General features: G+C 45.6%; 1 protein-coding gene across 3 annotated transcripts in view; it reads right to left on the bottom strand.

The window, feature by feature from the left end:
• sh2d4a (SH2 domain containing 4A) overlaps window positions 1-27,406 on the bottom strand; it is an 81,912-nt gene that overhangs the window by 5,144 nt on the left and 49,362 nt on the right. For all 3 annotated transcript variants that reach the window (XM_086007367.1, XM_086007350.1, XM_086007358.1), the window contains 4 exons: window positions 19,912-20,077; window positions 17,768-17,915; window positions 10,437-10,635; window positions 1,615-1,745 (listed from right to left, as the gene is read on the bottom strand). In XM_086007367.1, the coding sequence (XP_085863493.1) occupies window positions 1,615-1,745; window positions 10,437-10,635; window positions 17,768-17,915; window positions 19,912-20,077 (644 nt within the window). The remainder of the gene's footprint in view (window positions 1-1,614; window positions 1,746-10,436; window positions 10,636-17,767; window positions 17,916-19,911; window positions 20,078-27,406) is intronic.

The raw sequence follows: 27,406 nt of genomic DNA, 5'->3' as shown, positions 1-27,406 counted from the left end.
ACACAGCCACAGATCCAGGAACTGCCACTAATATGAAGTAAAACTTAACTGAACCTACTCCTGAATTTTGCCAGTTAACAGAGAGTTTCCTTATTTTTTTATTTAAAAACTTTGATTGGTAAAACTCTTCAGTGTTTGAGGCATTTTCAAATTTCATTGTCTTGTCTTTTTTTGATTTTGTTTCATTTCTTTCTCATTTCCCTTTGATTTAAAAAAAATTGTTCTAGTCTTAATTTTTAAAATATCTTTATTTCCATTTCAATATTCTGCTCTTTCCACATTTTAGTTGCCCATTGTACTATTTCTATTTGTTATGACCTTTGAGTGAAGACTTGTTTTTGGGTAGAGAGGGGTAAATTGTACGATTTAGTATTCCCAACACCAAAGTGCACCCCAGGAATTGTAGTACAGAGTGCGTGCCCGAGTCAGCACGATCTAATGAACGTAACAAATCATCACATTTACCCCATTGTCCCTTTAAATTAATAATGTCCAGAAAAACTTCCACTTAACTAAATGCACTGATCAGTGGCAACAAGAACAGAGCTTCATTCAGTACCTTCAGCCTTGTGCGCCAGGTTTCAAAAGTAACTTAACCGAAGGAAGGAGACACCAAAACAAAGCATGCCCCAGAGAGTAGGGAAAACACACTGTAGCGCACACCAGACATTTACTCCTCCTGATGCTTGGCAACAGTGTCTTAGCAATTCAAGGAACTAGAGGTCTGGACAGTCTAGTACAAGGGCAAAAGAGCCAAGGGATGGAAAAAAGTGTGAGCACGTGTGTGTGTGTGTGTGTGTGTGTGTGTGTGTGTGTGTGTGTGTGTGTGTGTGTGTGTGTGTGCGCGCCTGCACGCGCGCACAGGCACATGGGGGTGGGGTTAGTAATACAACAGACCCAATAAGTAGGAGCACCCAGTCAACTTTTCAATAAAACCTTGTAGAATTACATTTGATTATGATTATTAAAAAAAAAGTTACACGAGCTTCAATTCTTCTCAGAAGAGCAAGTCAGCGACACCTGCAACACAGAAGCTATGTGCATAACAAAAGACTTAATCCTTTTACAACATGAATTCAGGATAATCTCTCAGAGAACATGACTGGTGTGGCATATGAAAGGATGTTGTTGCGGGGGACCACAGCACATTGGAGAGTCAGTCGAGGGAATCTATATTTCATATCCAGCGGTGCCAATTGACTTTGGACATTGACACTGCCAATAGAGTGCCGAAAGTGGGAAAGTCTTTGAATTCCCAAACACAGACATCCTTTGCCCTGTAGCGCAGCTTCTGAACTCATCTGAACCCCTTTTCCCCTCAGCCAAGTTCTTCTTCAGAATTCGGCCAACATATCATCCCCGCGCCCCCCCCCCCCCCCCAAACGTAGGAACACTAAAGCCAACTGTGGAACCTCCAACTGCGTCCCGCTAAAATCGGCTAACTCAGCAGAGAAACCGGGATTGAATGTGGGATCTGGCGCCAAACTTGGACATGCTCCCAGGGGGAGGATGAGGGAGAAAAAGAATGAAAGAAGGGAGGAGGAGCAAGAGAGAGAGAGAGAGAGAAAAAGAATGAATGCTGGATTTAAAAGGGAAAAGAATTCAATGGCTTACCGTGGAACCAGGGTGCTATGATGTCACAGTATTTTTCATAACCTGCTCGAAGTGGGATCTGCTGCTCTCGGAACCATCTGATGATGTTCTCCTTGGTGGTGTTGCTCAGTTTCTGGGGTTGTGCATCTTTTCTATGGTAGTAATAGAGAGAAATCCACACTAGCATCAATTAAATCATGAGCAGGGGCACCCTCCTATCTTTAGTTGATGCATCAAACTTTCTAATCCTTGAGTGATACAATTGAGGTTTTGATTCGGTGCTTTTCTGATACCCAAGATTACATAGCACGTAGAGCACAGAAACAGGCCATTTGGCCCAACTGGTCTGTACCGGTGTTTATGATCCACCGAGCCTCCTCATTTACAACAGATTGTCGTGCTTTTTCATTCACCGTTTGGGGTCAACAAGACTTCAGTTAGTGGTTTCGGAAATGCAGCACTATAACAGAGCAGTGGACGATATCCTTGTAAAGTCTGTGTGTTCTAGTTGTAATTAATAACACACAGACTACAAGATTAAAGTTCAACAGGTCTTTACTGGTTGGAGGTCAGGACTATATGAAATACAATCTTACTACACAGTGCTTATATGCCGGTGGTCACCACCGGTATTACGTATACAGCAGCCAGAGAAAGTAGTACATCTCTTAAGGTGGAACAGGCTTAAGTTCTCTTAAGGTGGAACAGGTTACATACACCACAATCCTCCCTTTTTAGCTTAATAGTCATATCCCCATTTAACATAACATCATAGTATATACATATATAACTTCAGGTATAAACAGTTCAAAGGTTCAGTCTCTCAGGAGGCCTTCTGATTCGGTCTGGATAACGCCTTTGTGGTCTCTGATTCTTGTTGCTGAGGTGACTCTTCTTGTTGGTTTCCTATGTATTGGACGTCATCATCAGGTACAGTCCCTGCCGAGGTAGATGCTTCAGGTTCATTAACGTCTTCCACAGTTGTCTCTGTCGCAACCATGGGTTCGACCCTTGCTCTCGATTCTACCAGTTGATCCGCATGACGCCTTATCACATTGTTACCAATATCTACTGTGTACATCAGAGGTCCTTGTCTGGCCCGAATTGTTCCGGTCTGCCATTTTTCGTTTCCATAGCCCCTTGCCAACACTGGTTGTCCTACTTCGAGTGGACTTGTTATTAATATGCCGGAACTGTTTGTTTTCCACTTCCCTCCGCACATTTGGTTTTAACAAGTCCAACCTGGACCGCAACCTCCTGTTATAAAACATCATGGCAGGACTTTGGTTAGTCACTGCATGAGCGGCGTTTCGATACGCCATTAGGAAATTGTCCACCTTGTGCTGTAGCGGAATCTGATCATCGTTCATGGCCTTTATTGCCTTTTTGAATGTTTGGACAAATTTCTCGGCCAACCCGTTTGTCGCCGGATGATATGGGGCAGAGGTATAATGTTTCACCCCATTCTTCAAGAATTTTTGGAATTCTTCCGACACGAACTGTGGTCCGTTGTCCGAACAGATCTGTTCTGGCAATCCGTTCCTTGCGAATATTGTTCTTAACACCGCAATTGTCTTTTCTGAAGTAGTGGTATTCATCTTGATCACTTCTGACCATTTGGAATGTGCATCCACCGCAATTAGGAACATGGAGTCCATGAATGGACCAGCAAAGTCAATATGTACGCATTGCCATGGGGCTGAAGGCCATTCCCATGGGTGTAGCGGTGCGATCGGAGGTGTATTTTGCACTTTTTGGCACCCAGCGCAGCTTTTCGTCAACTCCTCTATCTGTTGGTCAATACCCGGCCACCATACATAAGCCCTAGCAAGACTTTTCATCTTAACTCCCCCCAGATGACCTTCATGCAGTTCCTTTAGAACTCTTTCCCTTAACTTGGGAGGAATAATCACTCTTGTCCCGTACATCAAAGTACCATGGCAGACGGCCAGCTGGTCTCGCCTTGCCGAGAATGCCGGTAACAGAGGATCACCATGTGTTGGCCATCCCTTCACTGTCACCTCGTAGACTCTGGACAGTGTCGGGTCATTCCTGGTTTCTCTTTCAATACTTGCATTGGTGACTGGTAAACACTCGATGATGGTCGAATGAAATAACTCAACAGGGTCAACTTTCGTCATTTCTTCTTCTTCAGGTAGTGGCAGGCGCGACAGCCCATCAGCATTGCCATGCTGCTTCGTACCTTTGAATTCTATTTGATATTGATGTGCCCCTAGGAAAAGGGACCATCTCTGGAGACGCTGTGCTGTCATCACTGAAACACCCTTCTTAGGGTTAAAAATGGATACCAACGGCTGATGGTCTGTCAGAAGTGTGAATTTTTGGCCCTGCAGGTAATGATTAAACTTCTTCACTCCCCATACAAGGCTGAGAGCCTCCCTATCGATCTGCGCATAGTTGCGCTCAGCGGAGGTCAATGATCTGGATGCAAACACGACTGGCCTTTCCGTGCCATTTGGCAACTTGTGTGAGAGTACTGCCCCAATACCATATGGAGAAGCATCACAAGCCAACCGAATAGGCAGTGTCGGGTTGAAGTGAGCCAACACTTCCCGAGGTGATCAATTCTTTGCTTTTGCGAAATGCCTTCTTACAGTTTTCGCTCCATTCCCGTGGTGCCCCCTTCTGTAAAAGAGCGTTCAGCGGGTGCAGTACCGTGGATAGATTCGGTAGAAACTTATGGTAATAGTTAATCAATCCTAGAAACGACCTCAACTGAGAGACATTATCCGGAGCGGGAGCCTTTACAACTGCCTCTACCTTGTCAGGAAACTTATGAAGCCCCTCCCAGTCAATGACATGACCACAGTACGAGATCCGCTTCTGAAAGAACTCACATTTCTGCCGATTAACTCGAAGTCCATACTCTTTCAGTCTGTTGAGCACCAGTTCCAAGTTTGCGAGGTGTTCTTCATCACCATCTCCTGTAATCAGAATATCGTCCAGGTAACATTGTGTGCCTGGAATTTCCTGTAATACCTGCTCCATGGCCCTCTGCCAAATTGCTGGAGCCGATGCCACTCCAAAAACCAGCCTATTATACCGGTACAAACCTCTATGCGTGTTGATCGTGAGGTACTGGCGTGACTCTTCTTCAACCTCCATCTGCAAGTACGCCTGCGCCAGGTCTATCTTGGTGAAGTGTTTCCCGCCAGACAACGAAGCAAAAATATCCTCAATCCGCGGAAGCGGATACTGCACCGTGTGAAGCACCGGATTAACGGTGATCTTGAAGTCTCCACAGATGCGAACCTTCCCTGGTTCTCCTGGCTTGTTGCTCGAAGGACGTTTCATAACGGGAACAATGGGCGTAGCCCACTCACTCCAATCTACCTTAGACAGTACACCTGAACATTCTAGCGCTTCCAGTTCCGCTTCTACAGCAGGTCGTATTGCATAGGGTACCGGTCTGGCTTTGAAAAATTTTGGGTGTGCATGTTCATCAATCTTGATGTTTGCTGTAATTCCTCTCAGTGTTCCCAGTCCCTGCTGGAACACCTCTTTAGCATCATCCAATATTCTGGACAATCGTTTAGGTTTGACATCTGTTTCCCCGGAATCTACCGTTAGTGCCTTCAAGGAGTGCCAGTCCATATTCATTTTCCTAATCCACTCCCGTCCCAGTAGTGGTGGACCTCCTTCAGGTAGCACATATAAGTCCATTACTTGGCTTTCTTCGCCCTTGTGGACCACTTTTACCTCTATCTTTCCAATGGGGTACACTCTTTGCCCCGTGTATGTTTTCAATATAATCTCCGTATCCCGTAGGGGAATATGTTGGAATAACCTTTTGTAATCTTTCTTATTCATGACCGTCAATGCCGATCCAGTGTCCAATTCCATCTTTACTTGGACTCCTGCTATCTGAAGAGTGACCCAAATTGTCTGGAGATCTGCATCCTTACCAACGTTGTGTACTCTTAAGCTACCCAGTTCATTACTGCTGGCGTCTGAATCTGACTTCTGTTCGGTCGAACTGTTCTTTGTCACCTTGTGTACCTTTATGTATTTTCCTTGCGGTGACTTTTTGTTGCTGGTCTTCTTTCCTGACTGGCATACTTTAGCTATGTGGCCAAGCCTGCCACACGTTCTGCATTCTTGGTTTTTAAACCAACACTGGTTCTGATCGTGCGTGGTCTTTCCACAATGATAACATTTTACAGTACTCAAAACCAATTGATTTGTACGGAGTTCCGGTGACCGTAGCTGCATTACTGCCGTGCCTCTTGCTGCGGCTTCGTGTGATGCTGCCATAGTGACCGCTTTCTCAAGCGTCAGCTCATTCTCCTCGAGCAGTCGCTTTTGTGTATCTTCTTTTAATAATCCACACACAAATTTATCTCTTAGCGCATGTTAGTCCCGTTCCAAACTGACAGTACTTTGCTAGCTTACGCAATTCCATTAAATATTCAGCATTGCTTTCATCTTTCAGCTGCTTTCTGCTGTAAAATTTAAATCGTTCCGCTAGCATCAGCGGCGTGAGGTTTAGATGATTTCTCAGGACAGTAACAGTCTCCTCGAACGTCTTATCCGCCAGTTCATCTGGTGATAAAAGGTGTTTCAATTGCCCGTATGTCTTCGCACCCATTAAGTTTAATAAAGTTAGTGCTTTCTCATCATCTGGGATTTTATTTGCTTTACAATAATTTTGTATGCGTTCTACATACGTGGCCCAATCTTCGATGTCGCTATCAAAGGTATTAATGTTCCCATGTTTAGGCATCGTTGCAATTTTTTTTTTTTTTTAGTGATTTCCCTTTTTCCAAGATGGCGGCTTCCCGCTCTTGTCTTCGTCCTCCGCCTACAAAATGGCGGTTTCCCGCGCTTGCCTTCTTCACCCGCTGGCTGCAATGGCGTTCGGCGTGCCGCTGCTGCTCCCCTTTCCCAGCGGTTAGTAACTCTTCCCCCCCCCCCCCGACGCTGTCTCCGCTTCACCGCGGCTCCCTCGGGCATTCGCGCTTCCCCGATGTCGCGCCTCGCAGCCCTTCTTGCAGCCCGGTTATTAGCACCGGCTGCGTTCGCCTTCACCGCGGCTCTCGCGCCTTCAGTCGCCCCAGACGCTGCGCCTTTCTTGGCCCGAATGCGGCCCGGCCCTTATCTCCGGTCGCGATCGATCTCACCGCCCTTATTCCTCCGTCTTCCCTCCCCGTCTGTACAGCCAACGCGGCCGACTTTCTGCTCACGTCGCTGACCGGCTTACCCACCACCGAGGTAGAAGGAAGATAGCTGACTGCCGCTGATGGAGGCTTCGAGTTCAGGATATCTTCTGCACTCCGGGTTCTCGATGCCTGTCGCGCGACGTGTCTTCCAGCAGGGTGATGAGGGTGGATGCCTCTCTTTGACGCCCGTTCTGTGGACGAAGCCGCCGTGGATATAAACTGCCGCAGGGTAAGAATCGGACTCATCGCCACTGTTAAGTCTGTGTGTTCTAGTTGTATTTAAGATTAATTACTGACACAGACTACAAGAATAACGTTTCAACAGGTCTTTACTAGTTGGAGGTCAGGGCTATACTAACAGCAATATCACTACACAGTATTTATATACCGGTGGTCACCACCGGTATTACGTATACAGCAGCCAGAGAAAGTAGTACATCTCTTAAGGTGGAACAGGCTTAAGTTCTCTTAAGGTGGAACAGGTTACATACACCACAATCACAAAGAATGCAATCGATGGCTCTGAATCAATAGGGAACTTTAAAATCTTTGCTCCAACGCTAAAACTCAGTCTTTATTTCACTGTAGTCCCTGACTCAGAATTTCCACAAATGTTCTGAGTCTGCCCAGTGAACAGGACCGTGGCAAACCTGCTTCGCCATTCAAGCGTTTCAGCACAGCTGCTAGTTTCAGATGGTCTGCTGTTTTTCCTCACTTGCCCCCTGACACGCATCTGCAGTGTGTGTGTGCGTGTGCGTGTGCGTGTGCGTGTGCGTGTGGGGGGGGGGGGAGAATTGGTGATTATTCATCAGCCTCAGAGATTTCCAAGCATGCATCTAAACATGCTCTGCATTCTTTTCCACTGAGCCCATGGTTGCTTATCTTTCATCCACTGAGCAAACAGCCAGACGCCTGGAGAGCAAATGTCCAGAGTACGGCCGTGCCAATTTTTCCCCAACTGCGAAAGAGGAACTCAGGCTTTACGTGGGCACAAGACCTTCAAAGCCACCCACGACAGATTAAGCTTTGTTTGGAAACATGGTGGAGCCGTGCAACAGTAAACAGAGCCCAGGCACCGCCCGACTGTGTGAACATGACTGATATGGATGGACGTGGACACACACCTTGAATGTCGTAATTTCAGTCCACTTTCTAATCCATAAACTGAACCTAGTGTATAATTTTTTTAATTCTCATCCTTGTGTTCAAATCCCTCCATTGCCTCACCCCTCCCTTTCTTTGTAACCTCCTCCAGCTCAATAAGTCTGTGATATCTCGGCGCTCCTCCAATTCTGGCCTCTTGCACATCCCCGATTTTAAATCGCTCCATTAATGGTGGCTGTGCCTTCAGCTACCCAGTCCCTAAGCTCTAGGATTCTCTCTCTAAGCCTCTGCGCCTCTCTACCTCACTCATAAGAAATAAGAGCAGGATTAGGCCATACGGCCCTTTGAGCCTGCTCTGCCATTCAATAAGATCATGGCTGATCATCGACCTCAACGCCATTTTCCCCACCCGTTCTCCATATTCCTGGATTCCAACAATCTATCAATCTCAGCCTTGAATATACTCAAAAACTCAGCATCCACAGCCCTCTGGGGCAGAGAATTCCAAAGATTCACAACCCTCCGAGTAAAGAAATTCCTCATCTCGGTCTTAAATGTCCTACCCCTTATCCTGAGGCTATGTCCCCTAGTTCTAGACACCAGCCAGGGGAAACAACCTCAGTATCTATCCTGTCAACTCCCTTCAGAATCTTATATGTTTCAATGAGATCACCTCTCATTCTTCTAAACTCCAGAGAGTATACGTCCATTCTACACAATCTCTCCTCATAGGACAGCCCTCTCATCCCAGGAATCAATCGAGTGAACCTTCGTTGCACCGCCTCCAAGGCCAGTATATCCTTCCTTAGATAAGGAGATCAAAACTGTGCACAGTACTCCAGGTGTGGTCTCACCAAGGCCCTGTACAATTGTAGCAAGACTTCCTTACTCTTATACTCCAACCCCCTTGCAATAAAGGCCAACATGCCATTTGCCTTCCTTATTGCTTGCTGTACCTGCATGTTAGCCTTGTGTTTCTCCTCTAAGTATATACAGATCCTTAATCTGGTATATATTAAAAATGCCTTGCCAGGCCAAAAGGTTTTTCCAAAGTGAAATAAAGTCAGTGAATGTAACAGACTGTCTTTTACTGATAAGTGGACATGGAATGTGCTTTACTAAAAGGCAGCAAACAGTTGTTGAGCAAATGTGCTTTTAAAAGAAACTGTTGAATCTGTCAGCTGCTTTGCGATGGAGATATTTCAAAAGCTGTGTGTCAGATAGTAGATACTGGATAGAACATATGGTTGTGACTGCAAGGGGTAGTCATAGACAATAGAGATAAACAAAAACCCTTAGATTTGCAGACTTCGTGTCTACAACGAACAGGCCACAGGGTTGTGGAACGACTTTTGGTGGCTAAAGGGAGGAGTCAAACCGTGGGAGTTCTGAAATACAGGACGCAACGTAACACGTGAAGTGTGAGAGTGGTTTACTGCCACTTCTGTAAACTTTTGAGTGAATGAACAATTTGGGCTTTGATAAAGGCAGCTAACGGGTAACCACACAGGATGTGTGGGTGTGAAGGTTTGACAGCTTAAACAACTCAGGGTGGACATTAAAAGGGACTCCTCTCTCAATCTCTGAATGATTGATTCACTGAGAAAGGCAAGGAAAACTAGATAAAAGATAGCGACTAAAAAAATATCAGGACTGCAGTCGGAAGAAGGGGCCTGGCCGATCATCTCATCTCGAAGAGCTGCTGCTGTCAAAAGGGAGTGGCCTAAATCAATGGAGACTGGACTGATCATCTGCGAGTGGTTGCATGTATGATTTCTTGTAACATTATTGGTGTATTGCTCGAATAGTAGTTGGGGTGTTGAATCGGTCTTAGGAACAATAAAAAAGGTAAAAGACAGAACCTGTGTGTCTGGTGTAATTTCTCATAAGTCTCAAGTCCGAACTCTAGAACCTGTTGGACGGGGCGAGGGGTAATTCCGCATGTCCTACACCTCCTTTAAGATGCTCCTTAAAAGCCTATCTCTGAACAAGATTTTGGTTACCTGTCCCAATATCTCATGTTGTTACGAGGCTCGTTGTCAAACTTTGTTTGATAACGCTCCTGTGAAGTGCCTTGGGATGTTTTACTACATTAAAAAAGGTGCTATATAAATGCAAGTTGGTGTTGACTCCCCAAGAACTCATGATTAACAATGGTTCACTGCTACACACTGCAGTCACCTTTCCTGCCAATGGGAGGTGCTAACCACTCTAACCCTGATCTACCAATGCTGGACCTTAAAAAAAAAACTCTTCAGTGTTGGTAATATTTTAAGTACATTCTTGGGAGAAAAAGATATTTTGACCAGCAGACAAGCTTGTGTGTTTTTTTCTAAATCATCACCGGATAAGTTTAAATGAAGGCGAACCTACAGCTCACTCATTCGCATCCTTCTCAAATACCAAACGTTACCTGTATTAAAAGAATGAATTGCCCTGCCAATTCAGTTGCGAACTACAGGACTTGAGATGTGTGGAACTACAACAATGTTGTTTCAAGGGGTCATTGTTAATCAATGTCCACTACATTCGGACCTTGTAGCTTCGCAAACTGCTCACCTCACACCGCACTCCGTTCGATTAGCATATCTACGGGGTGGGACGGGAGGCCTCACCGGTGGCTGGGGCTTTTGGAAATTCTGTGAAATTGCAGACACTTTCCCCCTCTCGATCGCCTTGAGAGAGTGGCGTTTATAGTCAGCCCGTGCTTGCTTAGCTATCGACCTTCTCCTTTCGTCAGCCGCCTTGGATTTCCTTACTGCCAGAGAAAGCACATTAGAAACGACACTGGATTAAGAAGGTTTGTGTAGGACTGCGAAGGTCAGTTCTCGCAAGATCGCCCTCGGCCGGATGCCATGAATTCCGCTTCAACAATCACCAATGAAAATCTCTCCTGCACCAGTCAAAACAAAACTCTTCCTTGGTACATGCAAACCCTTCAGATATCAAAAGTAGCGACATGCCAAATCAAACCACGAGCAACTGGGAGAGACAACATAAAATCCTGCACAGCAATCAATTAAAAAAAACCAAGGCCGGGTATATAATTTAACCCTTACATCAGCAGCTTGTCACTTTTAACAGGAGGATCTTCCAAGATATCCCACAACCTCCTACACAAAAAGAAAGTGGGGAAAATGGGAAACCAAATGCTACAGCGAGTTTACACAAGTCTTTACTCTATAACAATCTAGGTTCAAGTTCAAATCGAGAATAGAGGATTTTTGTTTTGGCTGTTTCTGAAGGAAAAGCACAAATGCTCATTCACTGGTTGCCTACAGCCATGCAGTTTGGTGGATACAGTCGATGCAATAAGAAGTCTTAAGCTCGACCCCACAGTGGCCTAGTCCTGACTTACTGATGCTTGGAGGAGGCTCCTAAAAAAGAAAAAAAACAACTTACATTTATTGATGTCCTCAAGATATCCCAAAATGCTTTTGGCCAGTGAAGTTATGCAGATAAAGGCGACAGTCAACTTGTACATGAGGGCCCACAAACAGAAACAATGTAATGAGCAGATCATCTGTTTTAGTGATGTTGGTTGAAGGATAAATATTGGCCAGGACACCAGGAGAACTCCCTGCTCTTCTTTGAATAGCGCCACGAGATCTTTTACATCCACCCGAGAGAGCAGACGAGATCTCAGTTTTAACATCTCATCTGAAAGACGGCACCTCCGACCGTGCAGCACTCCCTCAGTGCTGCAATGAAGTGCCAGCCTAAATGATGTGTTCAAGTCTTTGGAATGGGGCTTGAACCCAGGACCTTCTGGCTCGGAGTGGAGAGTGCTACCAATTGTGCCAAGCTTGTCTTTATATTTAAGAAAAACACACACAACATGCATATGTGCCATTCCTTTCCCTTGGGGCGCGAGAGCCAGAGTGCAAGGCCACAGTGGGATTGAAAATTAACTGAACATAACTCACAAAAAGAGCGATTGTGCGACGAGAGTCAGGACTGGCCTGGTGATCAGTAACATCACGAGAAGCTTTGCATCATTTCACAGTTCTGCTTCTACTAATTTGGTTAGCATGCCATAATTTATAATACAACAGGCACACTTTATATTCTAGTCTTAAAATATTTTCCACAAGAATTCACTGCAATGTCCCATTTTTGCTCCAGTATATTTAATAGTTAGCTACAAATAGCTGGGATACCATCCCGTTGTTTTGGCTGGGAAATCCCAGGATTGTTGTCTGCCTGCCCCCACAATCACTTCTGCATAACCTGTGGTTGGCCACACCAGCAACCACGGCCTATGATTAAGGGGCAAGATTTGCCATGCTTTAGTAAAACGAATCTTCTAATTAAGTTCTGAAACCAAGAAAACGTCTGTTCCTGCTCCAACACCGGATATTAAGGGAGGGGAAAAAAAACACTTTTTTGGTTGCCGTGTTTCCCTACATTACAGCAACTACTACTTAAAAAAAAAAAAGTTTAATTGGCTGTAAAGTGCTTTGGGACATCCGGAGGTGGTGAAAGACACTATATAAAAGAGAATCTCCTTTCCTTTCCCAATAAATAAAGAGCACGTTTCACCAATCAATGACCGGGCACTTGTGACTGGTGCAGTCAACACTCCCTATAAGTGGCGTGGCCGCACAGCTCTCTGCCGGTCTCACGCAGCCCGGGACTGGCTTTTTCAATGTTAAAATTCGCTCATGAACGGAACAGTCAATGGGCTGCACACCGGAAAAAAAAATTACAGGGAACAATGGCTGCAGTCCCTTTTAAAAAAAAAGCGTCTACAAAACATTACGGAGATGCGACAGTTAAAGAACACCTGCTCTCCAAATAGGAGAGCGATGTCATTTTAAACTGTAATAAAGGCCCAGCGTGAGAGGAGAGGAGAACATCTTTTGTTGTTACTGCTCACATAACATCATGAACTGGTTAAGCTTGAAAACTGCTTGTGGAATCTTGCTGTGCACAAATTGGCCGTTGCGTTTTCCTCCATTGCAACAGTGACTTCCCCTAAAAAAAATGCTTCACTGGCTGCAAAGCACTTTGGGACGTCTTGAGATTGCGAAAGGTACTATAGAAATGCAAGCTCTTTGTGTCACTAAACCTCCCAGGTTGTAAACGGCAGAGGCTGGGTTTCACTCCGCTCCAAGGAAGACTATTTAATCTTTTCCAAAAACAAGTATTTCTTCATACATATGTATGACCCCATTCCCATTAAAATGTTAAAAAAAAAATCAATTTTGCTAAACTAGGATAAATCATATTGCTATAAGTGAGAAGCAAAATCAACTCTTCAATTGACCGGAGCTATTCAAACATGCCTAATTATTCATTTAAAAAGAAAAGACTTGCATTTATATAGCGCCTTTCACGACCACCGGACGTTCCAAAGCGCTTTACAGCCAATGAAGTACTTTTTTATTTAATTTTTTTTTTTTTTTTTTAATATAAATAAAAGTGCAGTCACGGTTGTAATGTAGGAAACACAGCAGCCAATTTGCACATAGCAAGTTCCCACAAATAGCAATGTGATAATGACCAGATAACCTGCTTTAGATGTTGATTGAGGGATAAATATTGGCAGGACACCAGGGATAACTCCCCTGCTCTTCTTCGAAATAGTGCCATAGAATCTGCTACGTCCACCTGAGAGAGCAGAGGGGTCTCGGTTTAACGTCTCATCCGAAAGACAGCACCGCCAACAGTGCAGCACTTCCTCAGTACAACCTGAAGGATCAAACCTGTCTCGCAAACTGTGGACAATCAACCGCCTCAGAACCAGTCATGGTCGATGCTGCTACCTTTTCCATAGGTGGAAGGTTAACACACCCTGGAAGCACATCATTGAGCACTGCCCTCAGAGGAAATGTACAGGCAGCCTACAGGATATCCACGCGATCACACCGGAAATAGTTGCAGTAGTGGTGGTGAACTGCACGGGAGTGTCAGCCTAGGTTTTTGTGCTCCAGTCCCTGGAGTGGGACTTGAACCCACCACCTTCTAGCTCAGAGGCAAGGGTGCTACCGACTGAACTAAAACGGCAAGTAACAGTCACAAAACTCAAACTGATAAGAGAGATATAGAAAACTAAGCTATTTGCAGACCCCTTCAAGACATACACAGGATATAAACACCTCTATTCACAAACACAAACTCTAAAGTAATTGGCAGGATAGGTTACAACTTGGCCTGGCACTGGACAGATGGCGATTACTAGGCCTGTTCTCTTCATCAGACTCCATTCAAAAGCTGCTCTGTTCTACAGTTGAAAGCAACTTATTCTAGCTAGAAGAAATCTCTTGGGGCTTTGTAGCTCTGCCTCCTGTCAAAGTTATCCAATCATTGCCTTGTGGTTAGTCAAGGTGGCAGCCAGGATTTTGCCTCATAAGAAATAAGAGCTGGAGTAGACCATTTGACCCTTCAAGCCTGCTACACCATTCAATAAGATCATAGCTAGTTAGATATATTTCTTAAAGCTAAAGGGATCAAGGGATATGGGGAGAAAGCAGGGACAGGGTATTGAATTTGGATGATCAGCCATGATGGCATTAAATGGCGGAACAGACTCGAGGGGCCGAATGGCCTACTCCTATCTTCTGTCTATGTCTAGCTGATCTTCTAACTCAACTTCACCTTCCTGCACTATCCCCATATCCCTTAGTTCCCAAAAATTTAATCGACCTCTATCTTGAATATACTCAATGACTGAGCATCCACTGCCCTCTGGGGTAGAGGATTCCAAAGATTCACAACCTTTTGAGTGTAGAAATTTCTCATCTCAGTCGTAAATGGCCGACCCCTTCTTCTGTGACTGTGACCCCATGTTCTAGATTCCCCTTCCAGAGGAAACATTTTCCCAGCATTACCCTTATCAAGCCCCTTAAGAATTTTATATGTTTCAATTAGATCGCATCTCATTCTGCTAAACTCTAAGGAATATAGGCTACTCAACCTTTCCTCATAGGGCAATCCCCTCATCCCAGGGATCAGTCTAGTGAACCGTCACTGCACTCCCTCCAAGGCAAGTATGTCTTTCCTTAGGTAAGGAGACCAGAACTGTACACCGTACTCCAGGTGTGGCCTCACCAATGCCCTGTAAAAAGTGCATCAGGTAATACAGTGCTGTTTAATTTGCTGATCAAAGCTCCTTTGTTGGAAGACTGACCAGGTCCAAACACCCAACGCTCCCCCGTTCCCCACTCCAAGCAGGTAGGTCTTTGGTGCCAAGGCTACTTCGACAACAGCCAGTGTCAAATGAAAGAGCTAGAGGATTTTGATGGAGGCACAGAGATTACCTACAAATCAATGCACAAGTTCAAATGGGTTTCTTTCAATCAGTAGCAGGATACAAAAACTAACATTGTCTCTTCAATCAGCATGATTACTTTCAGCATTCATGACCAGCTTGGAGACTTTGGAACATGTCATGCATTTAATCGCCTGAAAGTGCCAAACACATTGTTGAGGGTTGGGTATTGCTGGCAAGGCTCATCACCAGAAAGTGGGGCTTAGGTCCACTTGCTGCCCTGCAGTGCAATTGGTGAGGTCGCAAGAGTAGGACTTTAACTAGAGCAATACCAAGTTAATGCAGGTCTCAATGAACATGGAAAACAAAACTCAGATAATGGTGTACTGATGGCAATGTTACAACAGAAACAGTACTGGAAAAAAAACTTAGGAAAGGCATTAGCTGCCTGATAAATAGTATCTTCACAAATCAATGTGCTAACAGGTGAATCAGAAAACATTAGAGCTTTGGCTCTATCTAACACTGACCCTGGGATCAGAGTTTTCTCCTGTCTCACATGCATTGGTCTTAACCAGCAGGAAACCACACTGATACAAATCCTGGACTACTTTCAGTGGTGCATCAATACAGAACCACACTGAAGCAAATCCTGAACGATTTTTGGTCATGCACTGATCAGTAGTCCCCTCCTCTGAAATCCTTCCTGAAGGCAGGTTTTGGAGCTTGAACTTTCGACTGAAGTGGAGCAGTGCAAGTGACTACAATTCCAGAACAAGTTCTTGGGTAGAAACATGGAAAAATAGGAGCAGGAGTAGGCCATTCGACCCTTCGAGCCTGCTCCGCCATTTAATATGATCATGGCTAATCCTCTATCTCAATACCATATTCCTGCTCTCTCCCCATACCCCTTGATGCCTTTTGTGTCTAGAAATTTATCTACAGTATCTCCTTCTTAAATATATTCAGGTAAATCCCAGCACATTGATAACTGCTGCAAGGAGACAAAATCTTACATGCACAATCACTGCTTCCTTTGTACGTGGGGGAACAAATAAGGAATGAGCACGAAAAGTCCCACTGTAGTTACGTAAAAAACCATCACCAGCACATTAACCAGTGATGAAATTAACTGTAGAACACGCGGGAATTTTATAAGCGCCTTTTCTAATCTGCGATCAGGTAGAAACTAGATGAACTTTGATACTCTACATAAAAATCAGTTTATGTAGAGATAAAGGCTGTACCCAGTGGAATTCCAATTACAGGAAACTTTCGATTTACCGGCACCTAAATAACTGAAAATCTCGGTTAACCGGCAAAATTCAGGAGTAGGTTCAGGTAACTTTTATTACTTGCCTTCCTCCATTTGTTGCTGTGCAAGGGTGTGGCTGCAGCTGTTGCTAAGCTACAGAGACGCTTGCAACTTGTGGCCATTGTTCTGAAGCTGTGGGTTTGTTGCTTTATACGGAGCTCTCAGCTCCGTATCTTTTACTATAGCTTTCGGTTATCCGGAATTTTTGATGAACCGGCATCACGTCGGTCCCGGATAAAAAAAAAAGTTTCCTGTACACCTTTTGTAAATGAGCCAAATCTAGCCAGCGCACTTCTGGGTCTCTAAGCTTTACTACACTGTAAACTTACTGCTCTTTCAGCAGTAAATTCTCCTTTAATACTTCTACTTCAAGTCATTATAAACCCACCCTTTCCATCCACATGCACTCTGCATTCCCTTCATTGCTGCCTTGTGAATCCTCCTCCTAATTGGACGACAGATCAGTGGGTCGCTAGTGTGCACTGCTTTGCGCTCAACCAATAGGAGACCTGCTTTTTGAAAGGGCAGATTAATAAAGGTTTAGGGTTTCCTCCAGGACAGGCAATCTCCACAGTCAATGAAGCAGCTGCAAATATTAGCTGGTAGATGTCAATGTGAATCATGACTCCAAGCCCAGAACCAGTTAGAATCTGAAGACAAATCTCCAAGTGGATTATTTTCAAATCAACAAGTTTACATTAGGACTCACAAATCCCCTAGCAACCAGACTGCCACATATGAACAGGAACCCTAATTACTGACATGTTTGGTTTTATTTTTTAAGGCCACGACTGAGGGAACTATTCTTTCCTGCTGCTTTCAGAAGACGTGTGTTGCAGTTTTTTGCACCTTAGGTACAAGGGGAGTTCTCCCCAGTGTCCTGGACAATATTTATTCTTCAAGCAACATCACTAAAACAGATTATCTGGTCATTACCACATTGCTGTGTATGGGAGCTGGCTGTGTGGAAATTGGCTGCTGCATTTCCTACATTACAACAGTGACTACCCTTCCAGAGTAGTTCCATTGGCTGTAAAGCATTTTGGGACATCCTGAGGTCATAAAAGGCGCTATATAAATGCAAGCCTCTTTCTTTCTTTACTTTATCCCACTTTTTGGCCAAGGTCATTCATGCATTATCTGGTACATCACTCGCTGAATCCAACAGGTCCCCGATATCTATCATCTATCTCATCGCTTGCCTTTACAATTCCAGAGATTGGGAGCCTCCTTATGACCTTGGTTTCTGCCTTTGATAAATGTACTGAAATAAACTGATGGCCAATGTGCAACAATGGAGGCCTACGACAAGTTGGCTCGTGGCTCCTGAATGACTTGTTGTCGGGAGTAACTTCTACTTACAGCTCTCTCGCCATTCTGGATCTTCCTTTTCGTTCTTTTGCACCATTTCTTGAGCTTCCTTCAGGTTAATGTACAACTGCTGGGTTCTCTCCTCTTCCAGACGTTTGATCTCCTCCTCTTGTCGTCTACGTTCCTCCTCCTCTTTTTGCTTTACGATAACAGATGAATTCCATTACTTATTGAGAACATCCAACAATGTGTTTCATATTTATAATCAGCTTTTAGGAACTGGAAATAATTTTGATAAACATCTTTAACTTTTTTTTGTAAACATTTATTTCAAACATTCAGGAAAAAAAAGCTCTTTGTGCCATCAAACAGTGCATGATAAAGTAGCAACAATACAAGCATTACAATATCCTGCTAAGCAAATAACCAAGCACCAGCGGCAAGACATGACACAATTCATCCGAGTGACATCCACGACATTTAAACCCAAAAGTCCAATGGCCAGTTACTGATCTGCTTCCTAATCTTAGGAGCTGCTGTTCGTCTCACATTTCTCACGAGTTAGTCATTTTTACATTAAAAAGTAAACATTTTTACTGCTCCAGAAACTGTATGTGGAACATAAAATGGAAAGACTGAAATCAAAACGCTGTGCAGGCGATTGGATTGTCTAAAGAATTTGCCAACCTAATTTGACTGGAGGACTTCCACGAGCGTTGGACTGCTGACTGGGAGACCAAAATTGAGATGCTAGGTCTTCCACTCAGAATTTCTCTCTTGACTAAAGGGCCAGATTTTAAAAACGTGTCACTTAAACAGGCTTGGGTTACATTTGATGACAAATTAAAAAAATTAAAATAAAAAGGAGCCATGCTGACACACGCACGCACCTTGGATTAAAGCAGCAGTTTGTTTGGTTCCCTAAAGTAAACAGACTGAGGGTCAATATTTACAGTATCCACATTGGGGAATAATGACGCACGTTATGATGAATCTCAAACCCCGCAAGTATGAACGCAGATTTCAACACTGGAATTTAAAAGTATGCATTTCAGGACAAGCCTTCCATGGCTAATTATGAGGGAGTTGGATCAAGAAAGGAAAAGAAACAGAACGGATAGGGAGGTCACTCCATTGGCATGCATCAAGGGTTAAATATTTAACCCCCTTCAATAGCTGTTGTAACATATCTAATCAGGACAGCCTTGCTATTCTGGTCACCAACTTGGTTTCAGGGCCACACGGAGCACTTAATTCACCTCTGTAGGTCTGCTGTGCAGTTGATGGACACTGGGGGACAACTAAAGAACCCCCGAGGTTTTATTCAACTTCTTACAGCTAGCTTTTGAAGGAATTAAATGTGGAGGCAATTGAGGCCCGTGGTCTGATGAAATAAAAAAGGGTTCCTGGCTCTTATCTGGTGAAAGTTTAGTGATCTGGTTGCGTGCAGATAAGCAAAGCTGCGTTTCTGAACCATTTAGGCATAAATAAAAATAACTTGCAATCTTACCAGGGCAGGGCCCTAAATAAAAATAGACCCAGTCTTATCGCTGAACTGCCATATACAGCTACGCCGTTACGATAGAATGTGCAGTGCAATAAATAAACCTCACAGCAAACTTCATATAAGGAGGTCAAAATATCGGAGACGACAACAGCTCCAGGCTCGGCTGTCGTGTCTCCCTGGCCAAATAGCCGGCCAAGGCCCACTGTCCAAGCTACCTAGGCAAGGGAGTCCTGCATGAATCAGCATATGCGAAAGAGAAAGTGCTGGTCGCATCCCTGGTATTCCGCAGATGGGCAGATTCTGGCTGGTTGAATGCAAAAAAAAACTAAGCTAAGTTCCTGCTCCCGATTGCTAACCATTAACTCTTGCTGGACATCGCAAGAGTGTTGATATCTGGCAAGGGGTTAAGATCAGGACAGCACAGACAACCTGCACATTCCAACAGCCTTTTCATACCCACTGCCTGTACTCAAAACTCCTTAATGGCCATGTACCCCTGCAGAGGAGAAAATTGGGCATGGGAGGAAAGGAGAGGGGAGCAACGTTCCCGCTAAGCTGCAGTGATCACCGGCTTTTACATGGAATAAACCGCGCATGTGTGAAAATTTGAATGGGTCGTGCAGCCAGTTAAAAAGGGACCGCGCACGGAAAAAACCTAGAGGGAACATTGGAGGGGAGTGATGTTTACCTTGAGTTCCATTTGGATTCGCTTATGTTCAGCAGCTGCTTTTGAGGCCTGCTCTGCTTCTGCTTTCTTCTCAACCTCCTTCTGTCTCAAGGTATCCTTGGCACCCTTTTCCTCCATCTTCAGCGAGCCAGAGAATCTGCGAATCAATTCCTTTTCTTTCACCTTCCTGTCCAAAAAAAGAGCTTATTTAAAAAACACATACACTGGAACCCTGTTGCAGAGGCACTGGATTGCTCCTCCAATCCACAATAGCTCAACAAGTGCATCTACTGGGCAGCTGAGCCATCCAGGCCAGGAAGGTTACATTCAAATCCAAGTCTGTTCTATGACAGCTTTATAAGAGCAAGGAGGTTACGCTTGAACTGTATAAAACACTAGTTAGGCTCCAGCTTGAGTACTGCGTGCAGTTCTGGTCACCACATTACAGGAAAGATGTGATTGCACTAGAGAGGGTACAGAGGAGATTTACCAGGATGTTGCCAGGACTGGAGAATTTTAGCTATGAGGAAAGATTGGATAGGCTGGGCTTGTTTTCTTTGGCACAGTGGAGAGACATAATTGAGGTGTATTAAATTATATGGGGCCAAGATACAGTAGATAGGAAGGACCCATTTCCCTTAGCAGAGGGGTCAATAACCAGGCGGCACAGATTTAAAGCAATTGGTAGAAGGATTAGAGGGGAGTTGGAGAACTTTTTTCACTCAGAGGGTGGTGGGGGTCTGGAACTCACTGCCTGAAAAGGTGGTAGAGGCAGAAACCCTCAGCTGGAAAGTGGGATTATGCTGGATAGCTCTTTTTCAGCTGGCACAGACACAATAGGCCGAATGGCCTCCTTCTGTGCTGTAAATTTTTATGATTCTATCTTTCCAGAAGGTAGCATTACTAGTCTCAGCACTGATGGTTTAGACAGTAGAAAAAGTGGATGCTCACACAGTAATCGTGACTTAGGCAAAGTATTAGAGGGGGCCTTTAAAAAAAAAAAAAAAAAAATCGTTTATGGGATCTGGGTGTCGCTGGCAAGGCCAGCATTTATTGCCCATCCTTAGTTGCCCTCGAGAAGGTGGTGGTGAGCCGCCTTCTTGAACCGCTGCAGTCCGTGTGATGAAGGTACTCCCACATTGCTGTTAGGGAGGGAGTTCCAGGATTTTGACCCAGCAACGATGAAGGATCGGCGATATACTTCCAAGTCAGGATAGTGTGTGACTTGGAGGTGGCGGTGTTCCCATGCACCTACTGTCCTTGTCCGTCTAGATGGTAGAGGTCGCAGGTTTGGGAGATGCTGCCAGAGGAGCCTTGGCGAGTTGCTGCAGTGCATCTTGTAGATGGTACACACTGCAGCCACGGTATGCCGGTGGTGGAGGGAGTGAAGGTTTAAAGTGGTGGATGGGGTGCCAATCAAGCTGGCTGCTTTGTCCTGGATGGTGTTGAGCTTCTTGAGTGTTGTTGGAGCTGCACTCATCCAGGCAAGTGGAGAGTGTTCCATCACACTCCTTACTTGTGCCTTGTAGATGGTGGAAAGGCTTTGGGGAATCAGGAGGTGAGACACTTGCTGCAGAATACCTAGCCTCTGATCTGCTCTTGTTGCCACAGTGTTTATGTGGCTGGTCCAGTTAAGTTTCTGGTCAATGGTAACCCCCAGAATGTTGATGGTGGGGGATTCAGCGATGGTAATGCCGTTGAATGTCAAGGGGCGGTGGTTAGATTCTCGCTTGTTGGAGAAAGTCATTGCCTGGCACTTGTGTGGCGCGAATGTTACCTACCACTTATCAGCCCAAGCCTGAATGTCATCCAGGTCTTGTTGCATTCGGGCATGGACTGCTTCATTATCTGAAGAGTTGCGAATGGCATTGAACACTGTGTAGTCATCAGCGAACATCCCCATTTCTGACCTTATGTTGGAGGGAAGGTTATTGATGAAGCAGCTGAAGATGGTTGGGCCTAGGACACTGTCCCGAAGAACTCCTGCAGCGATGTCCTGGGGCTGTGATGATTGACCACCATAACCATCTTCCTTTGTGCTTGGAATGACTCCAGCCAGTGGAGTGTTCCTCCCCCCACCCCAAACCCCGATTCCCACTGACTTCAATTTTACTAGGGCTCCTTGATGCCACACCCAGTCAAATGCTGCCTTGATATCAAGGGCAGTCACTCTCACCTCACCTCTGGAATTCAGCTCCTTTGTCCAAGTTTGGACCAAGGGTGTAATGAGGTCTGGAGCCGAGTGGTCCTGGCGGAACCCAAACTGGGCAACAAACTGACACTTATACAACTGAACACCAACAAGGAGTCAACATCTTGCTGACAATTGGTTGGGGGGGGGGGGGGGGGGAAAAATCCGCAAGAACTTTTTACACTTCATCCAAGCTATGCCACACGCAGTTACTGCCACTGACCCCACCAGATGTGCACAGAAAAGTTAAATGTATGTGACCTCAATATGCAGTAAATTTAAATAGCTCAGGGTCTAATCACACAATCCAACCACAGGAATCTACTGACTGTTCAGAGCTTTGGGTAGACACCCCAAGTAACACTAATGATAGATCTGTGTATAACAGACACGCACGTTTCAAGGCTGCAACATATTTCAGTTCAGATGGGCCCTGAAGACTTGAGGGTGCCAATCCTTGGCACAGACACCTGCCCACAGCCACCACCACTGACCCCACTGAAGTTCACAGGGTCAGGGGCATGGCCAGGAGAAGTAGGCTTTTGGTAATATGAGGCATACACAAAGACACCAGAAACAAGCGCTCTACTCGGAGCTCCGACACAGCAAGAGGGCCCCAGGTGGGCAGAGGAAACGCTTCAAGGACACCCTCAAAGCCTCCTTGAAAAAGAGTGCAACATCCCCACCAACACCTGGGAATCCCTGGCCCAAGACCACATGAAGTGGAAGAGAAGCATCCGGGAAGGCGCCGAACACCTAGAGTCTCTTCGCCGGGAGCAAGCGGAAGCCATGCACAGGCAGCGGAAGGAGCGCACGTCAACCCAAGCACCCCACCCACCCGCCCCTTCAACCACCGTCTGCCCCACCTGTGATAGAGACTGTAGGTCCCACATTGGATTATCAGTCACCTGTGATCTCATTTTTAATGTGGAAGCAAGTCATCCTCGGCTCCGAGGGACTGCCTAAGAAGAGGAGAAACACTGAAAATAGCCAGCCTTCTTTTAGGTGGGTTGTGGGTTTGGGGAGAGAGGGGGGGGGGGGGGGGGAGGGCGGCGATGGTGCCAAGTTTTTCTCTCCATCCTCCTCCCCCCACCCAAAGAACTGTATGCCACTGTGCCTCTCTTAGAATCTTCCCTCCCCTATTCTAATTTTGGGCCCCTCACCTTCTAGGATCCATGCCCTGAACCTGGCCTGGGCCCTCAAGTGGGCCTGACTGCTGTTGGATCTGTGGTTCAGTGGATATGCTATTATTAAATAATCACACGGATGCTGTACATTAACAAATAACAGGTCTTTATTGCAGGAGGGTAGTCTCTAGACTGGGGGTACAGAGGCATGCGCAAAGCTTATATACCGGTGTGGTCACTGCCGGTACTACAGTATACAGGAGCTGTAAAAGTAGCTCTGACTTAAAGGCACATACACTACAATTCCTCCCCTTTTAGATTAGTACCACTAATATTCAAATAACAATTAACATTTCAACATGTACATTAAACAACAAAAGTCCATTTATAGATTCAGTCTTTGGGGCGGCTTCCTGACCCTTTTGGGGTAGCGCCTTTCCGGAGGTTCTTGTTCTTGGTGCAGAGGCGATTCTGACCCCTTTTCATCGGGTAGTTCATCTGGTTCCACTGCTACTGGGTCTGAAGTAGATGCTACCGGTATATCGGGTTCATCCCCAGGTACTCGAGACATGGGGTTGACGCCTTCCTGTGACGCTAAGATCTGATCGACGTGGCGTCTCACAATGTTCTCCCCGACATCCACTATGTACATTAATGGCCCCTGCCTTGTACATATCATTCCGGGTTGCCACTTCTCTGGTCGATAGTCACGGGCCAAGACTGGTTGCCCTACATTGAAGCTCCTGTTCGGCTTCTCGATGTGCTGGAATTGTTTGTCCTCAACATTTCTTCGCACATTTGGTCTGAGCAAGTCCAGACGAGATCTCAACCTTCGGTTAAAGAACATCATGGCCGGGGTCTGGTTGGTAACTGCATGTGTCGCGTTTCGGTAGGCTAATAAGAAATTGTCCATCTTATGCTGTAGTGGAATTTCATCGTCGCACATGGCCTTTATCGCCTTATTAAAGGTTTCTACGAACCTCTCAGCCAATCCATTTGTGGCTGGATGATACAGGGCGGATGTGTAATGCCTTACCCCATTCCTTTTCATAAATTTTTGGAACTCGGACACAAACTGTGGTCCATTATCAGAGCAAATCTGCTCTGGCAACCCGTTTCTGGCAAATATGGTCCGTAGGACTGCAATCGTTTTCTCTGTAGTGGTTGAAGACATTTTTATCACCTCAGGCCACTTTGAATGAGCCTCCACTGCTATTAAGAACATTGAGTCCATGAATGGACCAGCAAAATCAATATGCACCCGTTGCCATGGAGAGGAGGGCCACTCCCATGGGTGTAGAGGGGCATGTGGTGGTGCATTTTGGACCTTCTGGCATCCTAAGCAGCTCTTAGTTAGGTCTTCGATTTGTTGATCGATTCCCGGCCACCACACAAGCCCTAGCAAGGCTTTTCATTTTCACTTCCCCCCAGATGACCTTCATGTAGCTCATTTAGCACTCTCTCCCTTAACTTGGGTGGAATCACCACTCTGGACCGACACATCACTGTCCCCTGGCATACTGACAGCTGTTCTCTTCTGGATGAGAATGCTGGCAACAGTGAGTCGCCATGTGTTGGCCATCCCCTCACCGTCAAATCATATACTCGAGACAGCGTCGGATCATTGCGGGTCTCCTTCTCTATATCCGCGTTTGTTACTGGCAATCGTTCAATTATTGACGAATAAAATATCTCGATAGGGTCCACTGCTGGTGCTTCCTCCACAGTAGGCAGTGGCAGGCGCGATAGCCCATCAGCGTTCCCATGCTGTTTCGTGCCTTTATATTCTATTCTATTTCATATTGATTCGCCCCTAGAAACAGGGACCATCTTTGTAACCGCTGCGCAATCACTGGAACGCCCTTCTTAGGATTAAAGATGGAGACAAGTGGTTGGTGGTCAGTCAGCAAGGTGAACTTCTGCCCATGCAGATAATGGTTGAATTTTTTTTACTCCCCATACTAGGCTGAGGGCCTCCCTGTCAATCTGGGCGTAGTTGCGCTCGGCTGAGGTTAGTGACCGAGACGCAAAGGCTACTGGCCTCTCCAACCCGTCTGGGAATTTGTGCAACAGCCCCGCTCCAATACCATAGGGTGATGCATCACATGCCAAACTAATTGTTAGTGCTGGGTTGAAATGGGCCAACACCTCTTTTGATGTGATCAATTCTTTACACTTCTGGAAAGTTCGTCTACATTCGTCATCCAACTTCCATGGTACCCGTTTGCAGTAGGGTGTTCAGTGGGTGTAATACCGTAGACAAATTTGGTAAGAACTTGTGGTAGTAGTTTACCAGCCCAAGGAACGACCTCAGTTGTGACACATTTTCCGGTGCTGGAGTCTTGACTATTGCATCAATCTTGTCAGGGGACTTATTTAACCCCTCTTCATCGATGATGTGGCCACAATACGAGATCTGTTTCTGGAAAAACTCGCACTTGTGGCGATTAGCTCGTAGCCCATACTCCTTTAATCTGGTGAGCACCTTCTCCAAGTTGGCGAGGTGATCACCGTCATTTTCGCCCGTGACCAAGATGTCGTCCAAATAACACTGGGTCCCTGGAATCCCTTGCAGGGCCTGATCCATCACCCTTTGCCAAATAGCCAGAGCTGATGCTACTCCAAACACCAGCCGGTTGTACTGATAGAGACCTTTATGAGTGTTAATCGTAAGGTATTGTTTCGAAGCTTCTTCTACCTCCATTTGCAAGTACGCCTGGGCCAGATCAATTTTGGTGAAGCGTTTACCTCCAGATAGCGAGGCGAAAATATCCTCAATTCGTGGAAGCGGATATTGTACCGTGTGAAGGACTGGGTTCACTGTCACCTTAAAATCCCCACAGATGCGGACCTTTTGGTTCCCCAGGCGTATTACTCAACGACCTCTTCATTACAGGAACGATGGGTGTAGCCCACTCGCTCCAGTCTACTTTGGACAGTACTCCTGAACGTTCCAACCCTTCCAGCTCTGCTTCAACAGCTGGTCTGATCGCTTAAGGCACTGGTCTGGCCTTCAGAAACTTTGGGCTTGCATTTTCCTCTATTTTAATCGTTGCTGTTATTCCTTTTAGTGTTCCTAGTCCCTCCTGGAACACTTCTTTTGCGTCAGTTAGCATTTTTGACAGTCGTCCAGGTGACGTCGTCATCCTTTTTGGCCTCAACCTTCAGTGCCTGTATGGAATGCCAATCTAATTGTATCTTCCGGATCCATTCACGTCCTAGCAGTGGTGGTCCTCCATTTGGCAATATATATATCCATTTTAGGTATTTCCTGGCCTTTATATGTCACTTTCACCCTTATTTTTCCTTTGGGGTAGACTTTTTGCCCCGTATAAGTCTTCAAGACAATCTCTGTAGCTGTCAAGGGTATGTGTGAAAATAGCCGCTTGTAGTCTCTTTGATTTATGACTGTTAGAGCTGACCCTGTGCCCAATTCCATTTCCACTTGGACTCCGTCTATCTTGAGTGTAACCCAGATAGTCTGGTGATCCTCCATTTCGGTTACCTTATGTAGTTTCAGACAACCCAGCTCCTTGCTTCCGGAGTCTGTCACTTTTCTGTTCGTCTGAACCACTGTCCATCACCTGGTGTACCTTTTTGTACTTCTCCTGTGGAGATTTCTTACTGTTGGTTTTCTTCCCAGACCTGCAGACTCTTGCTATGTGTCCTGCTTTCCCACACTGTCTGCACACTTGGTCCTTGAACCAACAATCTTTCTGGTCGTGTGTTGTTCTGCCGCAGCGATAGCACTTCCCTGTTCCATAGGACATTTCGTTGGTGCCATATTCTTGCGGTCTCCGTTGTATCTCAGCAGCGCCCCTTGCGGCTGCTTCGTGTGATACTGCCATACTGAAAGCTTTGTCCAGCGTAAGATCCTTTTCCGACAGAAGCCGTTTCTGGGTTCCTTCACTCTGTAGCCCACACACAAACTTGTCCCTTAACGTATCTGCTAGTCCCGCTCCAAACTGGCAGCGTTTCGATAGCTTGCGCAGTTCTGTTAGGTACTCAGCATTGCTTTCGTCTTGGTGTTGGTTCCTTTTATGGAACTTAAATCGTTCTGCTAGCAGCGGTGTGGGGTTTAAGTGGTCCTGTAGGATTTCTACTATGCGTTCAAAATTCTTGTTTACCGGCTTCTCTGGGGTTATTAGATTTTGCAATAACCCATAAGTTTTTGCACCCATGGAATTTAACAGAACCA

Source organism: Somniosus microcephalus, chromosome 2 (genome assembly GCF_052327205.1).
Source record: "Somniosus microcephalus isolate GS21.2 chromosome 2, FLI_Smic_1.0, whole genome shotgun sequence".
Classification (NCBI taxonomy): Eukaryota; Metazoa; Chordata; class Chondrichthyes; order Squaliformes; family Somniosidae; genus Somniosus; species Somniosus microcephalus.
The sequence above is the reverse complement of the archived record's forward strand: the minus strand, read 5'-3'. Positions and strand labels throughout refer to the sequence as shown.